The following is a 14,637-nucleotide window of genomic DNA, read 5'->3' as shown; positions in this document are numbered from 1 at the left end:
TTAAATCTTTAAGAAAAAGGAAGGAAGACAGATAAAAAAGATGAGAATGGGAGAGCATAAGGAGGGTTTAACAAGACGCAGAGCCTAGAAAAAGTCAGAAAATTACTACATATATATTTGCAATTCAGGTAATCAAACTTGCTTGAAATTAAAATTTGGATTATCAGTTATGACCTCATCTGACAGAACTGTTAGCAGAATGAAACAAATATTAACACACTAAGTTATTAAAAGTAGGTTAAAGTATAACAAAGATTAGTGTAAAGTTGTTTAAAATGAGGTTGATATACTTATGATTTTAGATGCCATGTTAAAAACATGACAAAATTAAAAATATAAACACCATATTGTTGACAATCGTTTGACTGAAAAATATGAACATATTTTAATTATATCTTATTCAAACAGTTAGATTCCTGATATTCTAGAAAGCCTCAGTGATTATGAATATTATGCATTTAGAGAATAAATGAGGAACAAGTGGTGCCATTTGGAGAGGCAGGTCTGGGCCCTGTCAGGAAGGGGCTTCTGGAGCATTCTAAGGAATCTGGATTTCATCATGAAGTCAGTGAGAAGCTAATTAAAGCCAATTAAAGATTTTAAACAGGAGACTGGCATAGTGAGATTTTTGCTTTAGGAAGATGCCATTGGCGGTAGTGTGGAGGATGGAAGGAAGGTCAGGGGCCCTGGCTTTGGGAGGCTGTTTCCATCACTGGAGAAGAGGTGAGGACAAGCCCAGACCAGCCCCGGGAAAGGAGACAGAGGTGGAGATGGGGATTATTCAGGAGGTCCGAGCAACAGGACTTATTACCACATGACTGTTCACGTTTCCTTGAAAATCCTTTAGAAATACATTGTGTGTCACTGGAGGAAGAAAAACCAACACATATACAAACCAAAACCCAAACTCTCAAATGCCTGATTCTAAACAAAAGCAAAATTTAAGAAAGAATGATTAAAAGGAAAACACTAGTATCCATGACAAATTCTAGAAACAGGAAAGACAAAATGAAAATGTTCCTCATTCTATTCTTTTAGTGGCTGCTTCAAATTGTACTAAACAGACACTTTTGCTGACTGACAATTGATACATGCTTTAGGATGCAGATTGAGTTAAAAATATCATAATTGCTGTTGTATAATACTGTAGGAAACCTGAAGACCAGAAAGAATACATACACACACACACACGTATATGTATGTATTAGGATTATTATATTTTTGCCCTTTATGACAACAGGGAGTTGCGAACATGGTTTTCTTACTGACCAATAAAGGAGCTGGTCTTTGTATTTCAGTGAAGGTGTAATCATTTTCTAGAGTGTATTCGACCTTTTCTACCTCCTTTCTCCAACAATAGTACATGTACAATAAAATTTATGTCTCAAACTTTTCTTTAACAGCAGAAATAAATTTCCAGTAGTTTGCTGTTTGATAAAAAAGAATATTATGCATTTAGGTCATTTGTATTGAAATATATAAAATGATAGTTTCGGCTGATTTCAACAGTATAGACTAAGAATAACCAGAAGGGAGTTTTGGAGCTATCAGAGGCCACATTTCCAACATCTATCAAGCCACAGCCTACTTCAAAGAGCTGTGGATGGTCCAGATAGTCATGTGTTTAGTTTACATAAGAAACTAAAGATCCAGAATTTCAAAAATATTTATTAATGAATATGATGTAAAATACTGTCAATTACAAAAATGTTAGCACACTACAAAATAATTTTTCGTTAATCAAGGGCAACTGATACCTTGATATTAGCATTTTTGCAAGTTTCAATTAATTTTTAATCTAAGTAAACTGAGAATTAATCTAATTAATTGATTATAATAATAAACCATCATTAGCACTGAGTTCCCATCTGATGGTAAATTTCAACATTACATATCTTAAAATTTAGTATTTATTATTATGATTTTGCATTACAATTCTATTGCTTTTCTTTTTAGATTTTAATTACATTACTATCATTATGGTAGCACTCTTCATGCTGACACTATTAAGAAAAATAGAAAGGTATCATATTCCATAAAGAATGGTAAAGTGAGAGCCAGCCCTGATGGGTTGGGGATTAAAGTTCGGTGCTCTCATCACTTCGGCGGCCTGCGTTTGGTTCCCAGATGCAGAACCACACCACTCATCTGTCAGTAGCCTTGTTGTGGTGGCGGCTCACATGGAAGAACTAAAAGGACCTACAACTAGAATATACAACCACGCACTGGGGCTTTGGGAAGGGAAATTTAAAAAAGAGGAAGATTGGCAACAGATATTAGCTCAGGGTGAATCTTCCCAGCAAAATAAAATAAAAAAAGAATGGTAAAAATGAGGTCTGGCTTCTCTGCAAGTCTGAAAATCCCTTCTACTTCCATTAAAGTCATTTTACTATTTATTAAAAGCAGAGGGAAAATTTTGAGATCACTGGTGATTTAGAAAAATGTCAAAGTAGTATAGATGATTCCTCTTCCTAAATACACTTGAAAATATCAATTTTGTCTTTAAATTCCTGAAACTTCTCAAGAGGTATTATTTTTGTCAATTACAGACTCCAAATCATATAATATTATTGAAAATACATATATTATAAATAAAAATGATAGGAATAAGACATGACTAATGAAGCAATTTAAAATCTTTTAATAAATATTTAATCAAATATTATTTAAATCCTAATTCCTCACAGTAAACAAAACCATGCTACATTATTTTATATTTTTATAACCTAATGATTACTGGGTGAAAAAATCCGAGTATAAATCTTATAATTAAAGATAAATTATAAGATAATCTAAAGATAAGCACATGCCTAAAGGCATAAGCTGTCTTCTTATTTTTTAAAGGACATTTAATAGCTTACAAAAAAAGAAGAGAAGCATTTTTCAACATTTAAATTTCTCATTAATGACCTGGTCATTATTTTATTAATAATGCAGTGAGATAAATGCTTCATATTGAAAAATTCAAAAATATATTTTTTTGTAAAAAATACATTTTGTAAAAGTTAAAATTAGCCATTCATAGAGATTAGGACTCTATGGAAGGTAAATTTACCCATATCAATTACGTATGACCTCTATCTGCACTGTACAATGTGGTAGCTACTAGCCACCTGTGGCTATTTAAAATTTAAATTAGTTAAAATGGAAAAAAATTCAAAATATCAATTTCTCAGTAGTATTAACGCTTTGTCAAGAGTTCAGTAGTGACCTGTGGCTAGGTCCTACCATATCATAGAGCTCAGTTTTATTGGATAGTGCTGCCCTAGATTATTACAGACTAATTAAATATATAGGTGATATTCTGATGACGGTAACACATGGAAAGATAAATCTACTTCCAAATACGTGATACTAAAAAGATGAAACAAAATGATAATATACAATATCCAGAGTAGAAAAAAAAGAGGGGGGTGGGTTAATGAGAATGAGAATTATACACTTTTCCCCAATTTTATATAAAACTGAGAACAATTAAAGACACAAATGAAATTGAAAATTAAGCAAAAATAAAACATAAAACTGGTAATGTTGTCAAATTAATTTTAGTCCAAAACATACAGGAAGCTGCATAAGAAATGGACAAAAACCCAAAGATAAATTCTGGTGAAGAATTTTCAGGTAATAAAGTGGCAGTAGAAGAAAATTAAAATGAGTGTTTCTTTCAAGGTCCATAAGCGATCAAACAAGCAAAAATCATTCTTCACTTGTGCCAACAGAAGTTAAATAAAAATAGATTATTTTGGTGATGCCTCATCGACTTCTAGTTCACATGACAGAGCATCATTATTTTTTGCTATCAATGTCCCTGTGGTTGTCTCGATCTTTCCTTCATTCTATTTTCTTCTACTGCCCCCACCAGAAAATTCAAATTACCTTTTGAAAGTATTCTCCTTCATTTTGTTACTGTTATTTGTCAGATGAATTCTGGCTTCTGTTTAAACACAACATCCCATTATAATTATAGTAATTACATCAACTCTACAATGTATTTCGCCAGTTTTTGCTGCTGCTTGTTCTTTGTATCCCACCCCATTCTCCTTTGTGCATTTTTCCTTTCATGAAAGTCTGGATTTTAAGTTGTCTTAGCTTTGTCCATATGAAGCTTTTTTCTGTTTTGCCAGCAGTCTTCAATAACAAATTTTTGGTTTGACAATTCTCCCTCAGCACCTGGAAGATCTTTCACTAAGGTCACCAACATCTATTGGTATCAGCTTGATTTTCCTCTTTGGTGCTCTGCTGATGCTCTCTGGTAGTTTATTAGATTTTATCTATAGCCTCAATTTATGTTCTGCAATTTCCAAATGATGTGTCCAATGAGAATTTACTTATATTTAACCTGCTTAGTACTTAGATGGCATTTTATGGATCCATCGGTGATCCATTTCTTTCTTCGTTTCTGTAACATTTTCAATTATTGGCCTTCAACTATCACTTCTTTAGCAATTCTTCCATTCTCTTCTTCTGACATTCTTATTAGATGCATTTGTAGTTTCTTATTCTTCCCTCCAAGTCTGTTAACTGTTCTTTCAGACTTTTTGCTTCTTTTCTCCCTGTACTGCATTCTGGGTAATTTCTCCAATACTATCTGTAGTTTTTAATAGAATCTTTGATTGTGCCCATCTATTTATTTAGTTTACACCATCTATTGCATTTTTTAATTTCTTCATGCCCATTACATGTTTAGTAATTTTACATAAAAGTTATTACTCTATGGGGGCTGGCCCCGTGGCCGAGTGGTTAAGTTCGCGCGCTCCGCTGCAGGCGGCCCAGTGTTTCATTGGTTCAAATCCTGGGCGCGGACATGGCACTGCTCATCAGACCACGCTGAGGCAGCATCCCACATGCCACAACTAGAAGGACCCACAACGAAGAATATACAACTATGTACCGGGGTGCTTTGGGGAGAAAAAGGAAAAAATAAAAAAATCTTTAAAAAAAAAAAAGTTATTACTCTATGACTTTGATCAGCCTTACCACACTTATTTTCAAATTTTATTTGATTGTATTACAAAATCAATCTCATCTAGAATGAATCCATGTTCTAACTGCTGCTTTGATTAGCATTAGAGTACTTCATGTGTTTTGAAATTTTTTGAGGCTCTTTTTGAAAAAGAAGTTATTATTTTAATTTTTATCTCTTCCTCTCTCTCATCTTCTCTGTTCAATAGGTTTGTGGGTGACCTAACTATCTCCCAGAGGTTCAATGCCACAATGTTGGTCCAGAACTATCAGTCCACAGTGATGCTCAGGATATCATAGGTCCTATTCCAGGATGACAGGTGGGCAGTTTGGTTCCGTGTCCAGTTGCTGGGCTGTTCTCTGTCTCACTCAGACCCCTAAAGCAAAGTTTCCTATAAGTCACAGTCCCCAAAACAACCAGCAGCCATTACTAAAAGCTTCCTTTCCTGAGTGGGAAGTAATACGCAGCCTATCTTCAAGTACTGAGCCGACTCTGACTCCACGATCAAAGCAGAGAAATACGGAGTCCCTATTACTCTGCCAGTGCCTGCTTGTACAGCTAGCAAGCCTCTTGCTTCAGCCCCCCTTACCACTTTGCAAATCTATTATATTTCCAGCCATCAGCTCATCTCTGATGCTCTACTTTTTCTCTTTTGTAGTCTCTCTCATTGCTATGTAATTCGAAAAGAAAGCTGCATCAAAGTATGAGAAACTGCGATATCGTGAATGGAAATCTCAGCATTGAATTTTTTCTAACTTGATTAATATTGAACTAGAAGATCATGAGAAAATAAACCACTATAATGTGATTAAAAAAGAGTAGTAAATTAAAAAGCAGATCATAATTATAGTTAAGACTTAGTCTATGTTAAGAACTGTTCCAAGTGCTTTGCATGGATTACATATCTTTCATTTTCATTACATTCTTGTACTGTTATTATTCTTATAGCTCACAAAAAAAAAAAAAAAAAAAAAAGAACAGACAGGCTATGTAACTTTCCCGAGGTCATACAGCCAGTAAATGGTAGATTTGAACACAGTGAGTCTAACTCACGAGTCAGCATCTTAACTACCATACTGTACTCTAGTCCCAGCTCTGCCCCGGAGTAGCTCTGTAATTCTGAGGACGTTATTTCACCTCTCTGTGACAAAGTGTTCTCGACTGTGAAATGAGGTGATTACACCAGATGATTTCTAATCTATTTTTCCAAACTCCAGTTGTCCAGGATAAGATGGATTTATAGTTCTGGTTAGTTCCCTATTTCAGAGTGCCCTCTTAAATTTGTTTTGGGAGCTGAAATTTTTGGCAAATCTCCAAATTTATTTTAAAACAATCTTTAATGAGATATATATCAGATTTTAAAAAGAAAACTTCAACACTCTAAATGTTCTATAAGAAAAGAAAAGAGAAGCAAACTCTACAAATAAATCATGAGCCTGCAATGATAATATCAAGTGAAGGTTGGTTCAGTAAGTAAGTGTGAAATGTCTTGAACGTAAATATAAAATTAAAGATATAGTTTATGAGAAGACTTAAGTTCTGGTCTTATTCTGTCTCTAACACAAACTAACTTACTTGGACTTCAGTTTCCTTGTTTTTAAAATGAGATAGTTGGATTTTTGAGGTCCATTCTGTTTCTAACATTCTCTATTCAACAAGTGAGAATCTATTAAGGTACCTCAGTGATGGTATTATTTGAATAGACTAAAAATATATGAAAAGTGGGGCAAGCCCAGTGACATAGTAGTTAAGTTCATGGGCTCCGCTTCAGCGGCCCAGGGTTCATGGATTCAGATCCCAGGCACAGACCTACACACCACTCATCAAGCCATGCTGTGGTGGCGTCCCACATGCAAAATAGAGGAGGATTGGTGCAGATGTTAGCTCAAGGACAATCTTCCTCAAGCAAAAAGAGGAAGATTGGCAACAGATGTTAGCTCAGGGCCAATCTTCCTCACCAAAAATTATAAATAAATAAAATTTAAAAAATACATGAAAAGCAAAAGCTGCTTTTATCCCATGAATGACAAAAATCCCTGGATCAAGTTAGTTTCCTAATTTACTGAACATAGGAAGACTATGTCTGTGGTATTTAGTTAAGAGCGTGAGCCCATCAGATTGCAGGAGTTAGTTTCTTTCTACAGAGTTACTGAAACTTTCTGGTCCTAATGTTACTCTTTTGTACAATGAGGATAGTCCCAATTCCTGCTTATTTTGATGACTAAATGAGACAACAAACTCAAACTGCTTAAGCCTGGCCCATAGTAGGTGATCAACGTGTGTGCATTTATTAATAGTAGTGATTAGAATAATTGAGGGTATTTGTAGAGTCTTCATTCTTCAATATCTGTCAAAACCATATGTGCACATCATCATGAATAACTTAGGTGCCTAAAGACAGAGGGGCATGATCAAGAGGAACTTACAGCAATCTCTCTTACACTAAAATCTCCGTATCTATATGTATTAGTTTGAAAAGAGTGATGATTTAATAGGCATTCAGTATTGTTTGATGCTTTATACATCAGGCATATTAGAAACGGTCCCTGCCTTCACAGTAAGGATAATATCTAAATCCCATGTACAAATGGGCAAAGACGATGCAGCGAATGAGAGACATTAGCTAGCTGGTCACACACAACTTCATGCCTTGTGATCAGAATGCATTTGTCAGTAAAGAGACTGCAAGGAACTGCATCACTGTTCCCTCAAGACTCCCTGGAATTGGCTTAGGACATGGAGACTCTAAACAGCCTAAGATGTTGACCAAAACCTATTTTTCTATTCCTCTGGCTGACATGGAAGAAATGAAACTGAAATACGGTAAATGAAGGAACAAACAGAGGGTGAATAGAAAAATATTATAATGGAAGATTCACTATATGAACACCCTTTTATTTTAATGAGTGTATTCTTTAGAGAATAGGTAAAATTTTATATAAATTCAGATATTTTTTCATAAAATATAGAAATAAAAGAAAAAGAAGCAAATAAACAAAACCACTGACCCTGCCCACACTTAAAGCTTCCTGCTTACATTTGCACTTAGTGGACGGTATCTATTTCAACTCCTCCTTTGGGCCATACCAACATAAAATTCATAACATCTGCCATTTAACTTAAAAAAATTCAAACGGACTTAATTCAAACCCATTTTTTTGACTCAAAAAAAACATAAAATCTTTCCCTTAGTTTATGATAGCAGTGACCTGTTTCAAAGAGGTTCAGTAAGAATTGATGCTGGAAACTGCCTTGAAGACACAAATTGCTGTAATTAGCTTTGAATATACATATCATTAAACTAAAACGAATGTCAGTAAACCAGCACAAAAATATCTACTCTATTCAAAGCACATTATTACAAAACAACAGATAAATAATTTCCTTCACCCTTTCTACAAAAGTAATTTGGACTTTAATTTTCACATTTATCTGTATACATGAAATCAAATAATATTCTCACTCTATTTAAGCCATTGTTCTGTTTTCAAAAGACAGTTAGACGCTTTTACATATATACTTGAATAAATGCATTTTACTTTAAGGAAAATATAAGCAAGGTAGTTTAAAAGAGAGAAATATTTGGTAAGATTTGAACTGAAATAAACATGATATGGTATTAAAAATATGTACAGTATAGCTAAAATTCTAACTATTTCAAGGTATGTTTACAACAGTCATTCTTAATAACATTCAGAATTTTTTGGCTCTTTTTATAGAGGTATCGCAGAGCCACAAAACAATATAATGCTCATTTATTCATTCTGATTGCAGTTTTTAACGTAATTTGCCCTGTGCATCTCGAGTTCACCTTGTCAGAGAGTACTGCTTCCCCAAGGCTGCCCCAGGGTCCTGTTGACGGATTGCTCTAATTGCGGTTGGCGCTGTAAACAAGGCAGCTACTCCATGCTCCGCGAGCACACGGAAATAAGCGCCAGCATCTGGTGTTCCCACAGGCTTCCCCTACAATGAGATTCATTTAAAATGTCACTGGGTAAAATGTCTCATATTTCATTGACAGTTCAAGACTTACGCATTTAACATAGCAATATTAATAAAATGGCGTCGTCAACATATCTTAGTTTTAAAATATTCCCATGTTCTATCATAAATAAAACAAATGCCTAGGCATCAGACAGGCCGTCTACCTCATTACGGCATACTAGAAGCTTTTCAAATTGCCATTTTCCTCTCTCAAGTTTTGAAAGATAAAGGACAGGAAATATATATCACATTCAAATGAATAACATCCAACAGTCTTCTGTTTGCCAAGAAAGTAAATACGTGGCTTTGTGTGGTAGACTAAACGAGAAATATGGTTGCTATGAATTTCTAACTTTAAATATCTTTTTTTCATGATCACTTTTAGAAGTAACAATAATAATTCTCAAAATATTTGAGAAGAGAGAAAAATCTGGAGTCACAGTGATTTCTGACCAATGATCTTTTCAACTAAATGTCTCATTCCAAGAAAAGCAACTTCAATGAATTAAAAAAAGATCCAATAAGATATCCCAAAGTTTTCCACAGCCTCAAAATGACATTCTACATGTTTAATGGAAAAATCATGCATAAAGTCTAAGAATTTGACAGACTCTATCATGCAAAAGGACACAAAGCATTTTCTGATGTTTCCGCAAAGTGGAAAATGAGCACGACATTTAAATAAATCAGTAATTCTGCAAAAACCTGAAGTGACCCATGAAATCTATCTTGGCTCATCTACATCCTCTCACTCCTCCTCACTGCTACTTCTTCCTGTGTTTCTAAGCAGCGTGCCTGGAATGTTAATATATGTTATGTGAAAATACATAGATATATACATTTCACAGTCAAATCCTTTTGGAAGGGATTGGAATAAACAAAGGAAAACAGGTTTCTTATTCTGGACCATTGAGGACTTACAAGTGTTAAAGCACATCAGGAATTTCTCAGAGATGGGTAACTATATGCAACATTTCCCAAACTTCTCTGTTCGAATCTCCCATCTGACCAACCCATGGATCTTATATTCTGGACAACAATGAACTAAGGTATAAAGAAGAAAGAACTTGCTAGTAGCAAACTTAGAGATCTCCCCAGAGAAAAACAAATAAGTGGATAAGGATATGAGGTAGATCATAACTGTCCAATAATTTAGATTCATGATCCACTTCTAGTTGGATCTTTGATAGGGTACTATTTAGTTTTTACTTTTATTTTTTAATGGTTGCCCCTAATATTCTTCAATATAATTATATTTCCTTTTTTTGAAAAAAAAAACCTGTTTCTTATATTCTATTGCTTCTTCTCTTGCTTTTTTAATACCAAAGAATTTGTTGCAACTAGAAACTCATTTTTATTATCAAAACTACCCCAAAACACTTGATTTCAATTTATTTCATTACCACTTATACACAGGTCAACACACTGACACAGTATAAAAAGCCAGATACAATCTGGCAACTCACGTACGTTATTTGACTCACGAGGTTTGAAGCCTTGAGCACGTTAGTCTAAAATGAATCAGCAACTTTATTATTTCTAACTAAGTGAGGTGAACACTTAGCTTTTACCTCATCAATCTGTCTTAGGCACTGATCAGTCCCTGGTCTACTAGATTGTGACTTGGGAAACTTGATCCCACGCATGTAAAAATGATTTATTAACTGACCTTATGCAATTAATGTGCCCTGTCTAAGCTGCCATCTTCTTGCCTGCTAAATAAGAATAAACCACTTTTCCGATATTTCCTCAGTAAGCTAAAAGCACTAAGATAATATTTTGAAGTAGTTTGACCTCCACTGAAGAAAGCTATTTTATAATCAATTGGAGTTAAATTCCACTACAATGCCAGTGTCATGGGACAATGGTAATATACTCATTGAAGGGTGATATTAGTGCCATAATGAAAATGCTATACCATAATGACTACCTATGTAGAGGGCATAATTTGATGTATTCTACAGTGTCTTCAATTAATTACGTCTAACAATAACAGTAATGACAATTTAAGCGTTAGAAATATCAGTTGAGAACTGTACTATAATTTTTACAAATAATATATTATAACAACATAATATTATATAATTGTATATATAATATTATTTTATATAATATACTATTATATAATTATGTTTATATGTTGTAAAATTTATATATGATATAAATATAAATATATAAAATAAATATAATAAATATAATACAAAAATAATAATATATAATATATAATACAAACATATAATGTAAATATAAATATATAATAGAAAATTATAATATAATTATATAACATATTTTTATTAATAATATATAATCACAAAATATTATGATTATAAACCATTGCAATTCTGACCCTACACCAAACAAATTTCCATCAATGTTATATTTCATGAGCAAACAAGTCACGATAACATAGCATTACTCTTAGAACACGTAAGGAGTGACGCATAAAACCCTCACAATGTTCCCATGTGAGTTAGGTGAACTCAGATAGGTTCAGTTGTTTTGCATTTTATTGTCCGTTCCCACAAGATCATTTGATGCTATGAATGCCACGTTTCACTATTTTAGAATTACTTTAGCATTTATATATTTTACTTTTTTACTTTCTTAAGAACTCATACCTGATCTCAAATCTTAAACATAAGTTATGATATATCAAAGAAATTATTGTCCCCCAAAGTAGCCTGCTGATTAACACAAACATTAGGTTCTGGATGATGTAAACACTTCAAATAATATAACACAGCACAGAACAAGATCTTTCCTCCGAAACCATTGTTCACATACAAACAAGTCATAAGAAATTAGGCACTGCTAATATATTCATTCATTTAATAAATATTTATTGGGCATCTACTAGGGGCTAGATACTGTTCTAAATTCTGGGAATAATTTTTCGAACAAGCCAGGTAAGGTCTTGCTCTAATGGAACCTATATTCTAGTAATTATGGGGGGGTGTGTGTAACAATATTATTATAAATTACATAGCAGATGCTGCAAACTATTTGTGCCTAATAAAGGGAAGGAATACAGTAATAAATATAGGACCCATATGTTCTCAGCACCTAACACCACTAGTAGCTTCAGAAAACTGAAGCAAAACCTCTAAACCAAAGCATTATGAACTTTAAATGAAAGTGACACAATGGCTTATTGATTTCATTGAACACTCGTCTCTCCTGCACTCCTGCATACACACGGGCTCACGGGCACACACAGACACACATGCACATATGGGCAAGGTATCCTTTTGCAATGCTTTTTAAAAGTAATCAGTAACACGCTTAATATGCTGAGCTGCCTGGAAAAAATGACACTGATTCAAGAATTTGCATATTCAGTAAGGAGCAATAGCCCAAACACTATTCAATTTAAAAATAAGAAGATTCTAAGATTGCAGGGATTTTTAACAACATACACATAGTAATGCAGCTAAAAGGTAGCAATAACAAAAATTCCTCAAAACTCAAATTGATGTTATTACCATTTGCTTTTATTCCCTCTCCCCAAACTAAAGGCTGCAGTGTTGGTTGCTGCCCAGGAAACAAAGGCAGAAAGCAATGGAGAGACAGAGGTTACAAGCTTTTGGCTGTTATAAATATGCATTTTTAACATCAGAGATTTATAAAATATCAACTGCAAATATTTATAATGTGGTTAGCAATGGTACAAAACACAGAAAACAAGACAGTTACCAAATATCTTAAAATTAACTTGCACTTACAATTGCTTACACGTGAATTGACAATTGTAACATAAGACTGACTGCTTCCAAGGGAGAGACATTGGACAGTTGGAAACAGCAAACAGTGAGATTTATACCTTTTGTTTGTCTTTTTGTTTTTTTGCTGAGGAAGATTAGCCCTAAGTTAACATCTGTGCCAATCTTCCTCCACTTGATATGTGAGTTGCCACCACAGCATGGCTGATAAGTGGTGTAGGTCTGCGCCTGGGATCTGAACCTGTGAATGCAGGCTGTTGAAGCAGAGCATGCTGAACTTAACCACTATGCCACAGGGCCAGCTCCCAGATTTACACTTTTTCTTGTGAGTTTTGAAATATGAACCAAATGAGTTCATAGACTCTTTTAAAAATGGGCTTTTTCTTCCCTAAAGTCCCTCTCTCAATAAATCACATTATCTTGTCCCAATTTCAAAAAGATTGCTGCTTTAAAGCTAGATGGGATAATTATCCTATGCCTTAGGACTCTCAGACCTAGGACTTTGTGTTAGTATAGCAGATTCCCTTTTAAGGAGTGAAAGCATATAAATACAATCTGATGACTAAGAATTTATATCAGACCGACTTCCTTGTTATTTGCTAAAGATCTCCCATCATTCTATTGTCCTCATCTGTGAAGATATGCTGCCATCTTGCCTTCCTTCATCTTATCCATACCAGCATCTAACCCAGCGACTGTCAACCCTAAATGTACATTAGAACTTCTTGGGATGTTTTTGAAAGGTACCAGCGTCTGGTTCCTCACTCCCAGAGATTCTGATCTAATTGGCCTTGGGTTGGGTGTGGGCATTGTTAGGTTTTATGTGTCTCCTAGGTGATTCTAATCCACAGCCAGGGTTGAGAATCAATGCATAGTCCTTACACGCAAGGCACTACCTGAGGCGAGCCTATTTTCCAATACCCACCTGCCTCTTGTCCTAGTGGATGAGCCTACAATTTATCACTAGCTTTGACTAGTTTTCTCTATCTGTTACAAATAAATGAGGCAAGTATTAATAAAAGAATATATTGATAACTGAAATCTGATTATAAGTGGCCATACTCTGAGAAAATAATTGGGGAGAAGTGCCTCATTGTTCCAAATTCTTTATACCTTGGCCTACAAAGCAGACTTTGGACTGGACATATACATCATGATTTGTAGGACTGAGCACCTGAGCAGAAGTGCCCTTTCTCCAAAGATGGAAGGATTAGCCCCAGCTCTGCAGCTGTTTCCGCGTTGCCCAGAGACCTATGAAAACGATCATTCCCATCTGGGGTTTTAGTTAGGTTGTATCACTGCTTGAGAGGATTATATCTTAATATTTTAGATGAACGGTTCCTGACCTGAACTTCAGGGGAGTTCATGAATATTCTGAAATTAAAAAAGAAATGTGCACATGTTAATTTTCCTAAGAGAAGTCACAGCTTTTATCAGACTCTGGAAGGGAGTCCATCACCAAAAGGTTTCTGGGTATATGGAAGCCTCCCAAAGCACAGAAACCTCTTCCAAGGTTTTCTGTTCAACTCTCAGAAACAGCGTGGACAAAGCTAGAATGCAGACAGACAGAGAGACACCGTAACAACTGCTCATCTTCCTCATCACAGGATGATGTCTCCTTCGTACCATCCTTTTAACCCACTGCTTTCAAATGGCTACAAATTGTGTCAAAAAACAAAAACTTAGTGGACAATATGAGATCCCCAACCAACCAATCTTCTTTTCCCTCCTATTACTTTGATTATATGAAATTGCCATTTTTGTAAGTCAAAATTAGTCGAATTTCAGCTTCTTCACATGATTCAAATTAATACTTTCTATCAGCTTGCTGTTTTGACATTCCCTCTTCACTGTCTCCTGAGGTGGTACCACGAGTCAGAATTCCTCAGGTTTGAGTCTTTCCTTTCCTTCAGGGAAGGGCATTCTCTGGCTTCCAGGCTAAGAAGTAATATTTCTCCATGGCTCAATCTC

General features: G+C 34.7%; 1 protein-coding gene across 1 annotated transcript in view; it reads right to left on the bottom strand.

The window, feature by feature from the left end:
• Window positions 1-14,637, bottom strand: part of ACSS3 (acyl-CoA synthetase short chain family member 3) — a 168,741-nt gene that overhangs the window by 59,592 nt on the left and 94,512 nt on the right. The window contains exon 8 of the mRNA XM_001915509.6: window positions 8,775-8,926. Coding sequence (XP_001915544.2) covers window positions 8,775-8,926 — 152 coding nt within the window. The remainder of the gene's footprint in view (window positions 1-8,774; window positions 8,927-14,637) is intronic.

This window comes from Equus caballus, chromosome 28 (assembly GCF_041296265.1).
Source record: "Equus caballus isolate H_3958 breed thoroughbred chromosome 28, TB-T2T, whole genome shotgun sequence".
NCBI lineage: Eukaryota > Metazoa > Chordata > Mammalia > Perissodactyla > Equidae > Equus > Equus caballus.
The sequence above is the reverse complement of the archived record's forward strand: the minus strand, read 5'-3'. Positions and strand labels throughout refer to the sequence as shown.